The following is an 18,918-nucleotide window of genomic DNA, read 5'->3' on the forward strand; positions in this document are numbered from 1 at the left end:
AGAGTAGGCCAGTTGCCCACTGGTTATCTCAAGATTCAGGCTCCAAGCAAAGTGGACGAGGGTTTGTACACCTGCACTGCCAGCAACCAATTTGGATCTACATCTCTTTCATCTTGGCTGCAGGTCACAGGTAAAGTCCATGAACACAGAGACCTGTGAAGTGTTCTAAATACAGTATCTGTGGATAAACTGCTTGCTTCTATTAGGTAATTCTGCATAAATAATGATCTTCCAAACTTTATTTTACCCTAATTCAAGCTTAAAAAAATAGAAACGTATATATATATATATATTTATAGAAATACTAAACAGAGTTAATTCCACAAAATTGCAGAATAATGGTTTAGAGTGTAGTCACGTTGCCAGGGTGTAATAAAATGTAAAATAAAATGCAGCACAGTACTTGCGGAACATTCTGTTAGGGTTAAAAAAAAATCGGGTAACGGTTCGCGATTTGGGGAAATACGGTGACTGATGGAGATCATTACCACTCTTTAAGACGTGTCTTTAAAACGTGGCTAAAGCTGCACTTCAGAAGCTTCGGTGAGATTCTGTAATGAGCAGGAAATGTGTCTGAAAGCCGTTTTTGCAGCCAGACATAGAAAAGATGTAGCCAGTAATAATCCAATGTCAACTTAAGTTTATCCTAATGTACTGTAGAGTATGTTCATGTAGTCCAGTTAATAGTCATTTGTGTTTTTCTTCTGTGGTTCAGGCTTAGAGATTCTGGGAAAGCATTCTTTTGAACTAAGAAACACACACACATACACGGTAAGCTTTTACATACCCTAGTGGCTCATCTGGCTGAGTCAGTGATGGGGAATGTCCGGAGCGTGCCACGGCCCGGATCACTCTCGAGCCGAGTGCACTGTCCTTCGTCTTCTCTGAGCGAGATAAGACGCAACCTTTGTGCGTTCCCGTCAAAGCGCTGCCACTGCAGGTTTCCTGACACTCCTGCACTTTTCTTCCACACATGACAGCAATTAGAGGTTCAAGGCGATGTTTTAAAGAAGAAGGGGATTCACCTAATCCAACTGGAAAGGATAAAGAGGCTTAAAATGCTAAAAAAAAAAAAAAAAAAAATGTCCACACTGCGTTTTCTTTTATTTTTAATTCAAAGTAATTTAAAGGCCATGCCTGATGGGTGTAGTTCAGAAATCCTAGGAATGTAATCCTAAGTACTTTGAACAAGGGAAATTGAGTTAAAAATACTTTTTATTCCCAAATTCTTGGAAGGTGCAGTGCCATTTCCGAACAAGAACAGCTTGCCACATCCAATGATACAAACCAGAGCACCAGATCAGTTTGTTAATGTTAAAGAAAAGGTTTAGAGTATTTTTTTTTTTTAAGGCTTGGCAGCTGGAGATGGACTTAAAAGACAGCTTTAGTCATTTTAGTCAGTGTGTATGAGGCATTACATTTCACTTACTAGAGTATTTTGTTCAGCTGGGGTTTTTGAAAATTAAAAAGGTGCTGATTTTCCTTCACCCCTTCACTGAGATGTATACGATTACCGCAGTGCAACAAGACACATGTCGAGTATTCATTGTGATCAAAAATCCCCATAAATTAACAAGGACACTATCTGCTGTGGACAGCAACACTCTATTACCACACAGCACACGATAAAGATCTATGTATTTTACTTGTTGTCATTTCAGATAGCAAAGGAAGGAGCTGTGGCCAAGGTAGTGGAATGGGAGCAAATGGCCTTATTTGCTCTGAGAAGATAAACAGCAGCCAGTCAAATGAAACGTGTGAAGGACAAGGCTGCCCCCTCAGGTACTGTGCTGCTACTACATGTTTGCTGAAGATGGATTTTAAAAACTGGTGTCTTCTGCCTCTTTTATGCCATTTCATATTTCCGTATGGGATTATATCAGATCAGATTACATTCTGTATCAGTCTGTTAACTGCTAAGAGTCAATGAATACTTATTTTTGGGGCCAAACAAGAAAAGCTTTCTCATGAGCTCATAAATGTCATACGTTATTGTTGGGTTAGGTGGCGAGCAGATCCATGGTCGCCGTGTTCAGCTACTTGTGGCGGTGGGTCACAGACCAGACCTGTCCGCTGCATGAAGGGTACAGAGGGCAGTTCGAGAGAGGTACAGAGCCAGCACTGTCACAACACAGGCAGAAGACCCTCTGACACCAGGCTGTGCAACGTTCTGCCCTGTGCCAGATGGGTCACCACCTCCTGGGGGCTGGTGAGACCTCTCGTTGCTGAGCAGTGCTCTTATTGTGAAATGTCAAAAAGATAAAAAAAAAAAAAAGTATTTTATTAACATAATATTTAATGCACTTTAACTTCTGTTGATAAAAAAAATGTTCTAGTGCCTTAAATATGGTTTCTCATTTCAAATAAAGGGGATGTAAACATTTCATACTAACTGTACATATATTGTGCTAAGAGTGTTTGAGGAGTGTTTACTTGTGCAAAACACAATGACATTTTACCCCAGAGGCTGTTTGCCAAATCCCCCACATGGTTTCACATGATTCAAAAAGGGGAAGTAAACGGTTAATCCTTCTTTATCTAAAGAGACAAAAAAAATGACACACATTCAGACTCACGAAAGGGTAGGCTGACAAAAGAGTTTTGTACTAAAAGCTGGATTCCATGTTATTTTATCAAATTTCCACTTTTAGTGTCATGGTCAGTGTGTAGGTCCCAGTATTGCCACACAGCATCGCCATGTGTACTGCCAAGGCATAAACGGAACCGCAGTTCCCTACAGGATGTGCAGTGGACTCCACAGGTAATTTTAGACATTACGATATGAATGTGTTTGCTGGACTATAGATAATTTGTTGATGTTAATGGTGATGCACTAATGGAATTAACGTGACGCCCCGTGTTTTAACAAAAACACTATGTACCCGTATTGTCTTACGGACATGGATGTGTTTGTATTCCTAGGCCCAGCTCCCTAAAGAATTGCTCCACAGAAGCGTGTGCCCTTCATTGGCGTGCAGGTCCGTGGACACCATGCACGGCCACCTGTGGCCGTCACGGTTTCCAGTCACGTCAGGTGACCTGTGTCCACCATCGAACCGGCAAGACCGCCCGTGAGCATCACTGCATGTGGAGGCCTCGCCTTCCCAGCTGGCAGCGATGCAATATCTTGTCCTGTGGCAGAGGTGAGACTAAGTTGTGCCAATGTCAGTGAGTCAGAAATAATTTGCCAAATTGTTTTCTGTACTGTAACGGCCATTTGGATTTGTGTAAAACCTCTGTTGTGGGACATTACATCTCCCTAATGGGCCTAAAGTGCACATACATCAGTTTCATGTGCTGAGGTTTGGAAGTATCAGTTTCTGAAATTTCATCCGCCCCCCAATTAAAAAAATGGTGAAGGGGAATTCACTTGTTGTGCTCAGTAGCAAATAAACCACAGACCTCAATGTGAGAAACAAAAGAGCCCTCATGAAAAGATGTGTGGTGTTTTTTAAATGTCGCTTTCAGTGGTTTGAAACAGATACAAGAAGCTCCACAAATCACATAGTTTTAGTTGGCAGACAGACGTTTTTAGAGGTTCCTTTCTAGAATCCTCTTCACTTGAAAGTGAAAGGGAAATATTTATGATTTTGGTTTGCTGACCATTTAACCAAGAACTGCCACTAGAATTCCGAAATTGCATTTTCATTTATAGCAGCAGTTATCCCCCTCACTAAACTGAAACTCTTAAAAAACCCTAATTAAGTGACAATGTGTAGTAAACCGTATATTCTGTGTATTCCAGAGGGAGACTGCCGAGACAGCACCAGGTACTGTGAGAAGGTTCGAAACCTGGAGCTCTGCCCGCTCCCCCAGTTCAAGAGCCGCTGCTGTTATTCCTGCAGGAACACCTGAAACGGCCGCGTAAGATGAGAGTTGCGGACGACCTGGATGGGTCAGGGAAGGTGCCAGCAGACACTTAAAACCTCTGTGCCCCAGTCTAACGCCAACACCTGTCTGAAATAAACCGTTTTGGATTGGGATACCTTAGTATAAGAGGGATGTTTGAATGATCATACATGGAGTGACCTAATTTCCTCAATGCCATGCGTAGGTTTGAATTGGAAAGTGTTGTTATGAGAGGATTTACATGTTTACGAAAGCTCAGTTTTACTTCCTTTTTTTTTTTTTTTTTCATTTTGGGTAGAGGGGGAACCAATGTCTGCCTTTTGTAAAGTGAAACTTCATGCAACTAATGTGGCAAGTTTTCATTCTGAGTATTAGGAAATTTATAGTATCATAAAGAGGAATCAGACCTGTTGATGAATGAATGCAATCTGGTGCTTCAGGGTTTTCCTTAAAAAAAAAAAAAAACAGTGCTGCTACGGCCATGTCTAAAATGGGGAGCACAGTATCATACCATTTATCATACATTACACAAATATATAATTAAAAGAATTATTGACATTACCCGGGGATTTTTTTTTGAAAAACCCCAGCGTTACAATCATCTCCAAAACAGCATTATTATTTTAATAATTTCTTCTTGTTAAAATGTGAGTATACTCTTAGCTAAAGTGACTAAAAGCCTCATCTTTGATAATTAGCAGTTGATCGTGGTCTGTGCTAAAATCTTGGGTCATTCAGCATGTGCTGACTGCAGCGACTGGTCAAGTAGAATGGAATTAAAGCGCAGACGTTTTACATGAATTTGTGGAAAGTAGGACACGATGAAGATTTATCCTGCATGGGTTGCACTAATGGGAGGTATTTGACTGAAGCAAGTCAATTTTAGAAAAGATTTTGCACTCAACTCATCAAAGTCTTTGTTAAGAACACAGGCTTATAGAGTTTTTTATTTTTTATTTTTACTTATCTACTTTGTATAGTTACATTGTTTATATATTTTGTTTTCAGACTTGGATTTTGATTGAAAGATGCTTGTTAAAATTGTCTTTCTAACCACTTTGTGATGTTACCCGTGTTTAAATGTGAGGTGAGTGTAATCATCCCCTACTAATTCATCCTGTCCATCGAGTTCTATTTTGACATTTTAGGACAAAACTGCACTTGTTACACTATTCTTATGCGACTGTGTCTAGAACTGATTCCAGCATTAGTTTTGCCTAAAGGCACAAATATTTTTAAGTAGAAATCGTCTCAGAAATCTTTTAGATAAGTCTTGCTATTGCTATCTTGCCTCCAATGAAGAGCAACAGTGCAGAGAATTCAAACAATTGCTGCTTGATCAGTTTTATTTATCGAAATTTGATAATGGATTGTACCTGAAGGGGTGTGCAGAGCGTGGCAGAGGGTAGAAGAGCATAGCAGAGTAGGGACACATGCTAGTCCAAGCTTAAGTTGCATATTGTAGCTTTAAAAAAAAAATGTAAATAAGAACTGTGTGTCATTGTTGGATTTTAATCAAAACTGTACTTTTTAAAGATGATAATGTACCATATTTACATTTTTGTAATGGGTTTTGCACTTTTTAGATTTTGTCCTGGGTTTCAAAATGCTTCATTATCAAGTGTAACATACCTTAGCATGAGACTACTTATCCTTTCATTGAGGTGTGATTATTTCTTCTTCTTCTTCTTGTTCTTTTTTTTTTTTAGAGGAATTACTTACACTCTTAATTTATGTAGATATTTTGGGTCCTGTTTTTAACTATTTATTTTAATGTGTGCCCTTGTGCATACCTTTGTAAATAACTAGAAGTTTGAATTAAAGTATTAGTTTCTCTACAGCTGACAGGGTTTGATGTGCATGCAAAGGGAACCCTCTGCTGGTGAATTGATGTGATGTGCTCCGCTTATGCCTGGTTCAATAAAGTTTATAAATGTTGTCCTATAGCATAACTGCTTTGGCTCCTAAGATGATTTTAAGATGCTAATATTGACCTTTACAATCCTCAAAGGCCTGTTTGTTTCCAGAGTTAAAAAGAAGTCAGCCATTATTTGAAAACTACTACATTTCTGTTTTTTTTTTTAGCCCCCACCCCCAACACACACACACATGCATGGACATATTTCTCAATTTAATAGAAGGGGTTTTTGGTTTTGGATCACGTAGGTAATCTATGATTAAAAAACAGTTGGTGTAGGTGTTGCACAATTTGCAAAATCCCTATGATGCATATTTGTAATTCTAGGCTTTATAAATAAACTATAAAGAAACTTCTCGGATTTTTTTTTTTCTTGGTGGTGAGTCATAATATTGCACCAACCTTTTCCTTTCACCAAAGCCTTTGACTGATCATATAAATGAAGATGCATACTAATGTGATGGGAGGTTCTACAACAGAAAGAACCAAAAGCAATTCTTTATTTACAACATGCAGCTCACACTCTACTTCTCGTCTTTTGAAAAGGAACATGTATTCACACACAGTTAAGTACAAGAGGACAGCATTTTTTGACATCGGGCCAGTTCAAATTGACAAAGTTAGTTGATGATAACAGGACATATGATTAGTGCTGGCGTTATTTAAGTTATGGTGGACAAGAATAGTTGTAATTCTTGCATCACGGCAATTAGAGTTTTGCGAGTTTCCCTTGTGGACGAACTGGAAGGACAGATTGACTCTATGCTAGAGGTCCTAGTAAGTCGAGAAGTGTTCACTCGGGATGACCGTGAGGATGTCTTGTGTCGGCCTGGGCCCCGGGCAAGAGTGAGAAAGGTGCTGGATATCCTGGAGTGTAAAGGTGAAGGAGCAGCCAAGATTTTTCTCTCCATCAGCAGCCATTATCAGCAAGAGTCACAGACACATCCTAAAGAAGGCGACGCGAATCAGCCTCCATCCGTAGGTATGCAAATCTGATTGGTACATTCATTTTTTGAATTTGTTTGTGTAGTTGTGTACTCGACATTGCAGTGTTCACGTGAACATGCGTTCATGTAGCAATCTCCAATAGACATCATAACCTTCTTGATTTTTCAGAGTACATCAGAGTCAAACAAAAGCACAGAGACATCCTCAGGCGCAGAAGTGAGAGCATGCTCTTCTACAACAGTCGCCATGGAGAGAAAATCCTTTTTTCTGAATATTATGTCAACCTTCTTTTGCTTGACGGACACCAGGACCTGGAGATGAAAAGACATGAGGTGCTGATGTTTGGACAAAAGCGACTATCTTTGCAGCAGAAGCGGGCAGGACATAAGAAAATCACACCAGCCGAACTCTTTTCAAGCCCAAATGGAAACCGGCCGGTCAAGAAAGTTGTAGTTACAGGGGTGGCAGGTATCGGAAAAACTATCCTGGTGCAGAAAATGCTGTTCGATTTCGGCCGAAACAAGGACAATTTACCATTTGACTTCATCATACACATGACCTTCAGAGACCTGAATCTAATTGACAAACCCACAAACTTCCGGGAGTTGGTCTTGCGCAAAAACAGGCACCTTGCTAAAGAGCTGGATAATATTTTAGCAAATGACAACAAACTGCTGATTATTTTGGATGGCTTTGATGAGTTTAGGTACTTCAGGAGTTGTGATGTAGACGTATTTGTGACTGAGCCGGATGAAGATGCAGAGCTAGTGGAGATCTTTGGGAGTCTGATGCAGGGTGAAATGCTACCCAATGCTTCGATCCTGCTCACAAGTCGACCCACAGCTATCAATCACATCCCCGTATGTTGCATCGACCGCTTTGTGCTCATCGCTGGCTTTTCCTTGGCTGAAGTTCAGGACTTCTTCTTACGTTATTTCCAAGATAGTGGCCTTGCTGATCGAATGTTCACAGTAGTATCAGCAAACGAACTGATGCTTACACTGTGCTACATCCCTGCATTTTGCTACATTGTGTGCTGCATCCTCAAAGAAACAAAGGATCTCTGTGGAGAAAGCCCTAAGACTATGACGGACATTTATGTGCAGTATCTAGTGGCTTTGCTTCGATCTCACACTCAAGAAAGATCCAAAACATGTGTTCCGGAGCAAAGAGCAGGGCCTACGCAGCCACTGTCTGACAAAGTCCTAAAGCTGGGTCGGCTCGCTTTCCAAAAACTAATGGAGCATCAAACACTATTTTATAGCAGTGACCAAGTCTTTGTAGCACTGGAAGGATGCAGCCTTGTTAGTACCTTCCTTGATAAGACAGTAGCACAAGAACCTGGTTGCACTGAAGATGTTTACTCCTTTGCGCACCTCACGGTGCAGGAGTTCTTTGCTGCAATTTACTGTGCAGTGACTGATCAGTCTCTACCCGATGCACCTCGGTATACTGCAGGCCCCGGGGAGGGGGAAAACGATGGACATTTGGACCTTTTCAACCGTTTCCTGTCTGGAATCCTCTCTGAACGCAATGCTGCTCTTCTCTCTAGGCAGGTGGGACTGTGTTGCCACAAAGAAAAAGTAGTAACCTATCGCCAGAGGCTCATCAAAGAACTTACGGCACTCTGCGAGAACGGGGCCCACATCTTAAATCACTTACACTGCCTGTTTGAGCAACAGGACCCCTCATTAGCCATGGCTGTGCAACCAACGACACTACGGGTCAATGTTAGTGATGAAATCCTCTCCCAAATGGATTACAATGCCATAATGTACTTCCTGAAAAGCACAAAGGGAACAATATCAGAGCTGGATCTGACAGGGACTGGAATAAGATGTGAGGCCCTAAGAGGTTTTCAGCCCTTTCTACTTAGATGTGAAAGTCTTTGGTGAGTTTATCAAGAAAAAGTGGTGTTTCTTCTTCTCCTAATCTCACCTATCTCACAATTCTTCTTCATTTAGCATTATGTGCAGCTACGACTATGCTTTGCGTATGTGACATTTATTGCTCTTTGTGTTTTAAAGAGGACAGCGGCCCTGTGTTTGCCTTCTTTGCATCCCTCTTCTCTTTTTATTAAATGATTGTTAAATGAAATATATTGGCTTGTGTAACACCACAGTTTAAAATTTTAAGGCTTGGAGAAAACAAACTTGATATGAATGCAGTTGGGGTCATTGCTGATGTGCTGGAAGTGTCAGACAGTATAATCCACCTAGGGTAAGATGATTATCAATATTTGTCTTCGATATTTGTGAGGGGAAATACTAAATAATAGTATGTGACAAACAAATACTTTGAAACACTGCGGTATTCTTGGTCCTAAAAATAAAAGGAACCCAGACCTTTACTTTTTTTTCCCATTTCAGACTTGGATGGTCAGACATTGGTGATGAGGAACTCGAGGCTATCTCTAGTGCCATACGAGTTAAAAATAGGCTAAAAGAATTATGGTAAGAGACATTTGAGAGATGTTGCAAAGCTGCAGCGCTTCATGAGAACATTTTGTCTGTTAGAACAGAAGGGTTGCAATCGTCACTTAAAAGCTGACAAGGACAAATGGATGTAAATAATACAGTTCTATTGCAGAGGCAACTTTTATCATTAGTTATGTTGTTGGCTTCTTTTAAATTTGCCCCTAAAATGAGTTTGCCACTGATTTAGTGGCAATTAGGAAATTAAGATGCAGATCAGGGAATTACTCTAGAAAATATATAATTACAGGAAATATAGATAGGGAATATACAATAGAAGTATTGGTGTAACTAATGAAGTGGCCAATTATTGTAGAATGTATAACATAGTTTTTATGTAATTAAATATTTTTTAATGTAAAAAAAAACAAAACTTTCAGGTTGTATAGTTTTACTCTTGTGTGCTCTCACAGGATGGAGGCTAACCGAGTGAGCTATAGAGGTCTGCTGTCACTCAGTGACTTAACCCCAAATCCTCTGAGAAAAGTTGTGTGAGTGAATCGCCTTTGCCAACAAATAACTCTATAATGGGTTTTACCAGGGTACGTTTTTCTGAAGTTTCTCCTAATCTCTGTGCAGAGCCATATGGAATGACGTGACTGACACAGAGCCAAAGTCCTTGTGCATCCAAGAAAGCATTACAGTGGACTTCACAGATGGTGATATGTGGGAGGAGTGGGGGAAATGGGTCTTCAAAAGGTGTGAGGCCAGCGGCAATGAGAAGCTACTGATGGTACTCCACAAAGTGTGCAACCTATCAGTCCACTGCTTAGAAACCCAGTGGGCGAGGACTTTCTACGGGCAACTATCGCAGCTCGTCGAGCACAGGATTGAGATCTGCACTGATGATGACATATGCAAGAAGCTCAAAAAGTTTGAGACCATTTTGAATCTCTGAGACACAGAAGTCTCCAGTTATTTCACATTAAATGTTTTTAAAAATGGTAAATACAGAAGAAAATTTTATTCACTTGTAATGCCCCAAAGTAACATCACCATTTCCTTAAAAAACAATTAACAAAATGCATGTGGCCCGTACGGGGATCGAACCCGCGACCTTGGCGTTATTAGCACCACCCTCTAACCAACTGAGCTAACCGGCCATTTTGCAACTTGCGTAGCTAGCTCTGTTGCATATTATTGCTGCTTAATATTTGTCTTAACTGGTCATAAATACCAATTCCCGTGTGAGTTTTTTTTCTTTTCTGCAAGTTGCGCTTTTACTCAATGTTCCTCATAAAAAGACCAGTTATGATGTTATTTCACATTACTTTCGTTATTTTTATTTTACTATTTATTTATTTAATCGTTATGAATGTGAATGAATCTTTTCTGTGAAGTAAACTGTCTTATGCCCTTTTTTTATTTGTAACGTGTCCGTTTTTTATTTATTAAAATCTGACTTATTGTAACCTCTGAGTTCCATCTGGAAATATTTCCCCGGAAGCTGCGTAACCGTGACGATTTTCTTCTGCGACGTCCTACTGCACGGACCAAGTTAGCCAGCTAGCTGCTGTTAAATGTTATTTTTGTGCCCGTTGACCATCAAGCTGGACACTTTCTTCATATCGGATAGGCTGAGTGCTGTAAGTTATTATATTGTTTGAATATTAGATGATGTTCTGACGGATTTTTGGAATCGCTTAGCAATGACTGCGGCATTTCTTTTAAAATGTCACCCGCGAACTTAAAAGCTTCGACAAGTCGTGATTGCTGGCAGAGAGATCGGTTCGCTTTCATGTGATGACAAATATGAGACTGACGCTCCTTTTACTGAGTAACAACAATTAGATTGTGTTACCATATTAATGGGGTGTGTTCACCATTGACTGATTTTTAAATGGATGTAACGTTAGAATCGCTAACACTGCTGATCACCGTTGCAAGTTTAACGCTGTGTAACTAAATTAAGCTATAAAGTTAACTCGGTAGCATCACGACTTGTTCTCTCAGATACACACAGAAGGATTTGCCAATGTAGAGTCAGACTAAGTTAAAGATGAATAGATGCCAACTGTACTGAGGTCAGTGTGTGTGTGTGTGTTTGTGTGTTTGCCCGTGCGTGTCCGAACTGTCTCGCTCAAAGGGCAACTGAAATGGAGAGAGAGGCTAGTGAAGCCGGCGCCCCGGAACCCGTCGCCAAGAACAAGGACATAGAGAAGAAGAAAAGGTCTCGTGTCAAACAGCTGCTCGGTGATGTGAAGAAGCAGGTGGAGTTCTGGTTCGGAGATGTCAACCTTCACAAAGACCGCTTTCTGAGGAAGCTCATCGATGAGTCAGACGATGGATGTAAGCAGCTTTGAATCTCCACACACGCTTCTATCAGTGCCTGCCATTGATTCTTAGATTATACATTTGTCTAGACTGTCTTATTACAGTGCTGATGGGTCATATGCACATTAAACAAGATGCTTGTTGCAGAAATAATGAAAGCGTTTTTTTTCTTTTTTATACCGACTGTAAGGTGATTTAGACAATCAAAGGTTTAGGACAGTGTCCACAGTCCTTGTTCAGTGCTGAAATGCATTATAGAGGGATACGTTCTAATACTCTGATGTTGACTGAAGTAGACCGACCTGCAAATACCAGAGTTAAGATATCCACTTGATTTGGATAACTCTGGCTGTAGCCTTTTGTCCGTAGAGTTATGTTCAACTCAGGTGTTACTTTGCAGCCCGTATAGACAGAGGGAATATTTTTAGTAAACAAAAACACAAAATATAATTGAACAATTTGACCCTGCAAGTGCTGACATCAGACTGTTTGTGTCTTAGATGTTGACATCTGTGTGCTGGCAAGCTTCAATCGAATGAAAAAGCTCACAACTGACATCAAACTGATTGCAAGGGCGTTGAAGACGTCGTCTGTTGTTGAGGTACCGTAAAGTGAATCCTCTTTTTATGAGTTACTTCATAACTATACTACATTCAGTGTTTGCATAATTTGGGAGGTTGTACTAAAATTACAACAACACAAAGGATGTGCCTGTTTTTGTGTTTCAGGTTAATTTGAAAGGAACTAAAGTACGGCGTCAGCTTCCAATTGGAGATGTTCCCAGTGATGTTGACAGCCGCACAGTCTATGTGGTGAAATAACGTTTGATTTTTTTTGTATCTTGTATCTTTGTATTCAGTCCTAAAACTAGGTAAAGGGAACCGAACTTTGATAGTAAAGACCCAGATTTGTCTTCCTTTAAATAAGGCACAGGCTCAAACCCGACTCGAACCCGATTGTCATTCCACTGATTAAAACACCTGACTTCAATTTCCCTTTTAAATTGCTTCGTAATCCTATAGGGTCACATTAGGGTCATTATGTGACATTGGATAATTTTCCTCAATAAATGTGTCACTTTTTTCTCTTGTCTAATTGGTTCCTCTTTGTCTGGTTTTACGACTTTTTCGAAAACCTGGCAATATTTGAGCTCCTCTTTATGCAGTAATAATCTTTTTAAAGGATTCACAAACATTTAAGTGCAGCTGTACCTTACGCTTAAGTCATGTCTACCTGGACATTCTCATTTGTGGATTATTTTGTTAAATGTTATGTTGCCTACCGATTTAAAAATACCACAAACTAGTAAAAATGCCTTTTTCTTTTTAAACTAGGAACTTTTGCCCAAGGATGTGAATCACAGCTGGATAGAGCGAGTTTTTGCAAAATGTGGGAATGTAGTTTATATTAGCATCCCCAGGTACAAGTCATCTGGTGACCCCAAGGGGTTCGCCTTTGTCGAGTTTGAGAAGGAGGATCAAGCACAAAAAGCCATAGAGGTAAAACTTAGTTTAACGTTACCTTAAATACAAGGAAATGACTCGTGTCAGTCCATTGTTTGTATTGGACTGGAAGCAAACTTTGATTTGATGTTTGAAACAGATGCTGAACAACCCCCCTGAAGATGCCCCTAGGAAACCAGGGATTTTTCCCAAGACAAAAAGTAGAAAGGCAATTACTCTGCCAGCTGACAACCCACCATCAGGTAGAAATATTGCATTTGTATTCCATGTCTGCTTCCCTGTACCAGTTTTAGAGTTGATCTCCCTGACATTTCTGATGCTGACATAACATCAGGTAAATTGTTTACTTTGTAATGAGTTGCTTTGATTCCCAATTGTTTGATGTTTGTGTACTGTAGGTGAAGAAGATAAGAAAAAGAGGAAGAAGAAGAAAAAGAAAGAAGGCACCACAGTGCCAATACCTGAAGAGGAAGCTAAAGAACAGGTTATGGATGCAGAGCCGTCAGAACAGAAGAGGAAAGAGTCATTAGCTGGGGAATCTGAACCAGAGGTCGCTAGTGCTCCGAAGACACCAGGCAAGTTGTCAGAGAAAAAAAGGCGGCGGTCGCAGACAGCGGAGGCATCAGAATGCGAGGTGCAATCTAAAAAAAGAAAAACAAGTGAATCTGGAGAAAAGGAGAAAGATTCAGCAAAAACTGGTGAGTGATCACTGTATCTGCGGCTTCATAAGCCTGATGTCTTATACTCTTATTGCTTCTATCATCAGAAACTTCGTGAAGAATTATTCCGTTTTTCTGCAGCAATGACACCATGAGTTTGTTGTGTTAAATCGTTTATTTTTTGTATTATTTTCTTTTCTCCCCTTTAGATATGCCCATTATAGGTGACACAGATGGAGGCGTTGAGGAAGGGAAAGAAAACAGAGATGATTCAGCTGTTAAACCAAAAAGGAAGAGGAAGAAGAAACACAAGGAGAAACTGAAAATCGGGGAGGAAGTCATCCCACTCAGGGTTCTATCAAAGTAATAACCTACATGAAAATCCCTTCAGAACTTAAACAGCTTTAATTTGCGTTTAGACATCTTTTTATTTATTTTTATCCATGTAAAGGAAGCAGTGGCTCAAGTTGAAGGAAGAGTACATGACCTTGCAGAAGTGCAGCATGGGGTCCCTGAAGAAGTGCATTAATAAGATTGATCACAAAGTTTCCAAACATGTAATAGAGACAGACATGGAAGCACAAGATGAAGAGAGTGAGTTCTTTTCTTTGTCCAGTTCAAAAAGAAATAGACCATAATGAAATCTATATATTTTTTTTTATATTAAAATATTTCTGTACATTCAAGTCCTGCTTTGTTTGCAGGCAGTTTTGATGTTACTGACAGTCAGCTTGTAATGATGTAAAGTGTTTGTTTGATTCACTCATTTTGTGTTTTAGCTGAAAAGAGTAATAAAAGGGAAACGGCGCCAAACCAGGGCCCCCAGTTTACCAGTGGTGTCATCATGAAGATCACGGACAACAAGCCACTTCCAGGGAGGAAGATCATCAAAGTACAGTATTCATCGGAGCACTCGCATCAACTTTACTGACACTTTGCATCCGAGTTATGTTTAAAATGTCACTTGAAAACAGACCATGATCATAAAAATATAATGCTGCTCCGCTCTTGTGTTTGATTTGTGTCTGTGTGCCCAGGATGCTCTGGGCAAAATATCACAAGTGGTGTACGCGGACATCTTGGAAGGCGACGCTGAGGGTCACATCCGATTTCACACCCCCGAGGACGCTAAAGCTGTGAGTGACGCAAGAGCAGAGCTGCAGAAAGAGCACAGCTGGAAACTCGAGATTATCTCAGGTATGAGTGTTTGAACTATTTGAAGGAAGGAGTGTTTTGTGTGTGCACAACACCACAATGAGTCTAAGTGAGGAAAGGATGTGGTTGACAGCTGGTTTTCATAATTGGTGATGGTGAAATTTTTTTTTTATTGGAAACAGGAGCCAGAGGTTTCAAAAAGGTTCCACGGATGAGTTTACACGACGCAAACTCTCAAGAATGAGTTCTTCAGCATTACAACATTATTATATCTGGTAAATTGCTTTTACAGGTGACAGTGAACAAAGGTACTGGCAGAAGATCCTAGTCGACCGCCAAGTCAAGCTGAATCGTCCGAGGGAAAAGAAGCGAGGTACAGAGAAGGTGAGACCTGCATTTTTTTAGAATAAGAAAAATACTTATACATGCATGTTAGTGTGCACAGTATGTAAACAAGAGACTGTTAAAATAAGTTGTTCAAGTTCTTAGCAAAATCATGGAATATAATGTTCACGTATACTGTCACATAGTACTATTTAGTGAAAACACACATTTATGATTGGACTTTATGAGAAACACCATTGTTTATAAGCAGCCTTCTGAGCGTAAAATTTATGTTTTGACACGGACTAATACTTGAAATACATGTAGTTTTCACTACAGGTAAAGTTATTTTCTTCTTGTCACACTGCAGCTAATATCCAAAGCAGAAAAGATCATCATCGCCCGAGCTAAGGAGGCTAATAAGCACATCCGTTTCCAAGAAGACTAACTGCTCGTCCTTTTTTTTTTTTTTTTTTTAAACAACTCAACCTGTTGTAACTATGTAGACATTACGTGATTGGATTTAAAGAGAACAGTTGGTGTTAATGTGTATTTGGTTGGGAGATAACTCTGTGTATGTGTGAATAAATTGAAATGTCCTTTTTTTTTTTTCTTTGCACTGGAGCCTCCAGTATGTTGTAGAATGCTGCTATGCATAGAGACATTTTTAAATGCGCCTTTTTTTTTTAAAAGAGACAGGTGTGTGTGTGTGTGTGTGTGTGTGTGTATAATGTAAATATAATTGATTTGAAACCTCCCAGCCAACATATGGTCCAGTCGTGGTATTTTCTGTATGGATTATTTCAGTCTCCTAGTTTTTTTTTTTTTAATAAAATGTCATTTTTTTTGATGACTAAAATTTTTGTTCTTCTATATTTGTAGTACGCTGATACTTCTCGTCACGGCTGTGTTGAAGCGAAGAGCTCTACAAGCAGCAAAAATAGGTGGTGTGGGCAGGCATCTGCTTTAATGCATCCAGTCTTACCCTGAGTGTGCGGGTTTTTCCCTCAGAAGAGTCTAGCAGCTGACTCGGTTGAAAAATTGTTAATTGACGGGAGGTCGTTATGTTGTGATAGCAAACCTCTCTCCCCAAACAAGAATAGGAAAAAGCTTCAATTGTGTAGATTACATAACATTCAAAATGCTGAAGAGTAGCAGTGTAAAAATAGCTGCCATTACATAATGCTAGTTTCATTTAGGTTACACTACTTGAGGTAATGTTTGACCACAACTCATCAGAGCGGCCTTAGCTCCTGCTGGACACTGTGCAGCTGATTATTATATGAGCCTTTGGTGGCTCTTCATAGTTTAGATTTAGTCACTTTTGGCTAAAGTGACTTACAAGTGAGGTATAGTTGTTGCTATTAGGCCTGGTCACTCCTCTGTCCATGCAGATGGACCAGTACATGCTGAGTCTTTGTCAGAGGAGACTCAATGACATTCAGAGACAGCTTGGCTCTCGGCAGCATGGTTAAGTTGGTCTGTGATGTGAAAGCTGGAATCAGAGAGTGCAGCCTTATTTGTATTTAGATGGCGGCTACAAGGCTTTGAGTTTGGTGTACAGCCCTGAGCAGGCGAAGTGAGGCTTTTCTTACAGGCGGCGTCTTCTTTACCAACAGGAAGGCACTGCAGCGTGTTCCAAGGTCTGTAGTCTGCCCTCATGGTGGTCATTGTATGAAATGGCTCCTTGCTTCTCTCAATGATGTGCATCACGGGCAGGATTGGCTTGGTGCGCTGGCACTTGTGCGGTATGTAGTCTGCATGTGTTGTGGAGAGGAACCTGTCGAAATCTTCTGGTGGACTAGACGTTTGGGGTTTATGGTTGCTTTCCACTGGAGCAGAATCCCTGTGGGGACGTGCGGCTAATCTGTGGGTGACTTTGGGGCTGTCGCCGGGCCTGTGTGGCTGCTGCTTGATAAAGTTCCAGGGTCGGAAATCATCTGTGAATAAAACAAAGTGAGCGTGGATTTGAGTCTGGCCGCAGAAATTGGTTTGATTTCTCTAAAAAAGGTCTCTACTGATCTAAGTCCCCTCACGTTTGTACACCGATGTGTAGGCCTCCACCCTTGAGGCCAGCTGTCCGGGGGACAGAGGTGGCTCTGCTGCTTTGACTGGGCTTTGTAACCTTTTCTTTTTGACGAACTCTGACCTAAAACACATGCAGAGTAAAAATGCGCCCGTTAGATACATTCAGTTATTTGTCAGACACCCAGTGGGTGTAATATCATGTCCGGCTCTTCTCCACTTAGCAGTTTCCTGCCTTTTCAAAGTGACAATCACCAGATCGTTCCATTCAGGAGGGCAAAGACATCATGGACATGCAGAACATAGAACTCACCTGAATGTGCCTACATCGGTGCTCGTCCCCTTCAGGGAATGATAAGGGTTTTTCTGTGCTGTGGTTGAGACAACGGTCATGTAGCATTGTGGAGGGAGGAACTTGTCCCGGTACTCTGTGGTCATGGAGGACATCTGATTCAGACCCAATTGGTAGCTGTTGTAGCTCCTGGACATTGAGGTAAGAGGTGTTTGAAATAGAATATTAGAAAAGTTTATTATAGTTTATTTTACATATATGTGATGCTGCTTTCAGGAAAATGTCGGATTTTTCACGATAATCCATGTATGAATAAGTGTAACATTTTTATGCTGTGCTAAATAATCCGTTGACAAAATATGCAAACAAACAAACAAAAAAGTAGTAAACATGTTTTTGTATTAATCCTATTTCAAAAGTAATACTAGTCAAAAATGAGCTCAAACTGACTAAATATGACAACTGTCCACGTTCTTTTGCTTCCTGAATTTGCACAAACGTGTGTATGTTTTAATAATGAGCCACTGAACTTCTAGCTCCTGCAGGAATAAAACTGAACGCATATTTTCACAGCATGAAGCCTGAACACAACTTAAGGATCAAGATAATTTAACGTTTGAAATCAGAGCAAAGTGCCTGCACATCTCTATCATACAGTCATTTGGGTTTACGTCTAGAAGAAGCTCCCACAGGCTCAGATGACCTCACCTCATGGCTGTGTGTCGCCGGTTGCCGTTGTGTTGTGTTGTGCGGCGGCTTTCAGCGTCCGTGACTTTTCGCTGCAGGCCTATGGCATATGAATTATTGACGGGATTAACGTGAGTGTGTTTGTCTGTGTGTGTGTATGTGTTGAATGAAGGTAGTGGCCGCGGCCCTAGAGATTCCAAAAATAAACTAGTGGATTATTCTGGATGAAAGCCCGTTGTCATGGTGAGGACGCTGCACAGCTATGATGCGTCTTTTTGGCGCGTAAAGAGGATTCTGAGCTCTCGGCAGTAATGTTACATTAAGTAGTGGCTACTTTGGAAATAGACACCAGTTGTAGAATAATGTGCTTTTAGCGAGTAGGAGATTATGTGGCTTTGTGCTTAATTTAGTTTTTTTTTTTTTTTAAAATCATGCTGGATATTCAAGGTGCAGTCTGGTGGCGCATATTGCATCGTGACTGTGCTGCAGGACTCCCATCTGTCACTTTGTAGTCCTGTGCAAAGTAAAGGGGGGGAGGGGGGGCAGAAAGGATATACCTACACGCACTATCAAAACGGGAAATAGAAGAAAGTGTGACCTATTCTAAAGTCAAAAGGGATGCAGTCACGAGGATCTTGTCTCACACAGGCGGGAAATCATGGATTGTTGACTTCACCGTGAAGGACCTGAGCTTGATCTGTCCACTAGATGGCGCCCAAGCTTTTAGAAAAGTAAAATAGACAGACAGGCCTACTACATTAAAATACTTTTACTGTGGCGATATTTCTTCACCTCAGTGGTGTAAACTATCATGTATTTGAGTTAAAGTCGCAAAATCACAACGTACAAA

General features: G+C 40.5%; 3 protein-coding genes, 1 long non-coding RNA gene and 1 other non-coding gene across 10 annotated transcripts in view; 3 read left to right on the forward strand and 2 right to left on the reverse strand.

The window, feature by feature from the left end:
- LOC137137644 (ADAMTS-like protein 1) overlaps nucleotides 1–5,784 on the forward strand; it is an 87,082-nt gene extending 81,298 nt beyond the window's left edge. For 4 of the 5 annotated variants that reach the window (XM_067524167.1, XM_067524168.1, XM_067524169.1 and 1 more), the window contains 6 exons: nucleotides 3–130; nucleotides 1,662–1,782; nucleotides 2,005–2,209; nucleotides 2,652–2,761; nucleotides 2,923–3,143; nucleotides 3,746–5,784. In XM_067524167.1, coding sequence (XP_067380268.1) covers nucleotides 3–130; nucleotides 1,662–1,782; nucleotides 2,005–2,209; nucleotides 2,652–2,761; nucleotides 2,923–3,143; nucleotides 3,746–3,855 — 895 coding nt within the window. In that variant the 3' untranslated portion in view covers nucleotides 3,856–5,784. Of the gene's footprint in view, nucleotides 1–2; nucleotides 131–1,661; nucleotides 1,783–2,004; nucleotides 2,210–2,651; nucleotides 2,762–2,922; nucleotides 3,144–3,745 lie in introns of those variants that run through there. The other variant, XM_067524170.1, reaches the window with a different exon arrangement.
- Nucleotides 5,785–6,238: 454 nt separating this feature from the next.
- Nucleotides 6,239–10,505, forward strand: LOC137138170 (protein NLRC3-like). Its single transcript, XM_067525178.1, has 6 exons — nucleotides 6,239–6,749; nucleotides 6,884–8,606; nucleotides 8,852–8,935; nucleotides 9,085–9,168; nucleotides 9,603–9,680; nucleotides 9,769–10,505. The coding sequence occupies exons 1-6, from the start codon at nucleotides 6,437–6,439 to the stop codon at nucleotides 10,085–10,087; spliced, it is 2,601 nt and encodes an 866-aa protein (XP_067381279.1). The 5' UTR covers nucleotides 6,239–6,436; the 3' UTR covers nucleotides 10,088–10,505.
- On the reverse strand, nucleotides 10,219–10,292 carry trnai-aau (transfer RNA isoleucine (anticodon AAU)). The gene has a single exon. It is a non-coding gene; the product is annotated as a tRNA-Ile (tRNA).
- A 125-nt stretch (nucleotides 10,506–10,630) lies between the features above and the next one.
- larp7 (La ribonucleoprotein 7, transcriptional regulator) lies at nucleotides 10,631–15,547 on the forward strand. 2 transcript variants are annotated; one of them, XM_067525179.1, is made up of 13 exons: nucleotides 10,632–10,775; nucleotides 11,276–11,478; nucleotides 11,964–12,064; nucleotides 12,192–12,275; nucleotides 12,798–12,962; nucleotides 13,066–13,168; nucleotides 13,325–13,624; nucleotides 13,795–13,948; nucleotides 14,037–14,179; nucleotides 14,365–14,477; nucleotides 14,623–14,782; nucleotides 15,033–15,124; nucleotides 15,435–15,547. In XM_067525179.1, exons 2-13 carry the CDS (start codon nucleotides 11,286–11,288, stop codon nucleotides 15,510–15,512), a joined length of 1,686 nt encoding a protein of 561 aa, XP_067381280.1. In that variant the 5' UTR covers nucleotides 10,632–10,775; nucleotides 11,276–11,285; the 3' UTR covers nucleotides 15,513–15,547. The 2 variants fall into 2 exon arrangements, with proteins under 2 accessions (XP_067381281.1, XP_067381280.1); XM_067525180.1 differs by lacking the exon at nucleotides 15,435–15,547 and having other exon boundaries at nucleotides 10,631–10,775; nucleotides 14,923–15,059.
- Nucleotides 15,548–15,648: 101 nt separating this feature from the next.
- Nucleotides 15,649–18,458, reverse strand: LOC137138172 (uncharacterized). The gene is made up of 3 exons (XR_010915905.1): nucleotides 18,090–18,458; nucleotides 17,101–17,570; nucleotides 15,649–17,004 (listed from the first exon to the last, which is right to left on the reverse strand). It is a non-coding gene; the product is annotated as an uncharacterized lncRNA (long non-coding RNA).
- Between the last annotated feature and the right edge of the window lie 460 nt (nucleotides 18,459–18,918).

The sequence above is a fragment of the Channa argus genome, chromosome 12, assembly GCF_033026475.1.
Source record: "Channa argus isolate prfri chromosome 12, Channa argus male v1.0, whole genome shotgun sequence".
In the NCBI taxonomy this organism is placed as follows: domain Eukaryota; kingdom Metazoa; phylum Chordata; class Actinopteri; order Anabantiformes; family Channidae; genus Channa; species Channa argus.

Coding starts and splice junctions, on each gene's coding strand:
- LOC137138170 (XM_067525178.1), top strand. CDS start 6,437: ATGGTGGACAAGAATAGTTGTAATTCTTGCATCACGGCAATTAGAGTT. Junction 8,607..8,851: donor CTTAGATGTGAAAGTCTTTG/GTGAGTTTATCA, acceptor TAAAATTTTAAG/GCTTGGAGAAAACAAACTTG. Junction 9,169..9,602: donor AATAGGCTAAAAGAATTATG/GTAAGAGACATT, acceptor GTGCTCTCACAG/GATGGAGGCTAACCGAGTGA.
- larp7 (XM_067525179.1), top strand. CDS start 11,286: ATGGAGAGAGAGGCTAGTGAAGCCGGCGCCCCGGAACCCGTCGCCAAG. Junction 13,949..14,036: donor CCACTCAGGGTTCTATCAAA/GTAATAACCTAC, acceptor ATCCATGTAAAG/GAAGCAGTGGCTCAAGTTGA. Junction 14,478..14,622: donor CAGGGAGGAAGATCATCAAA/GTACAGTATTCA, acceptor CTGTGTGCCCAG/GATGCTCTGGGCAAAATATC.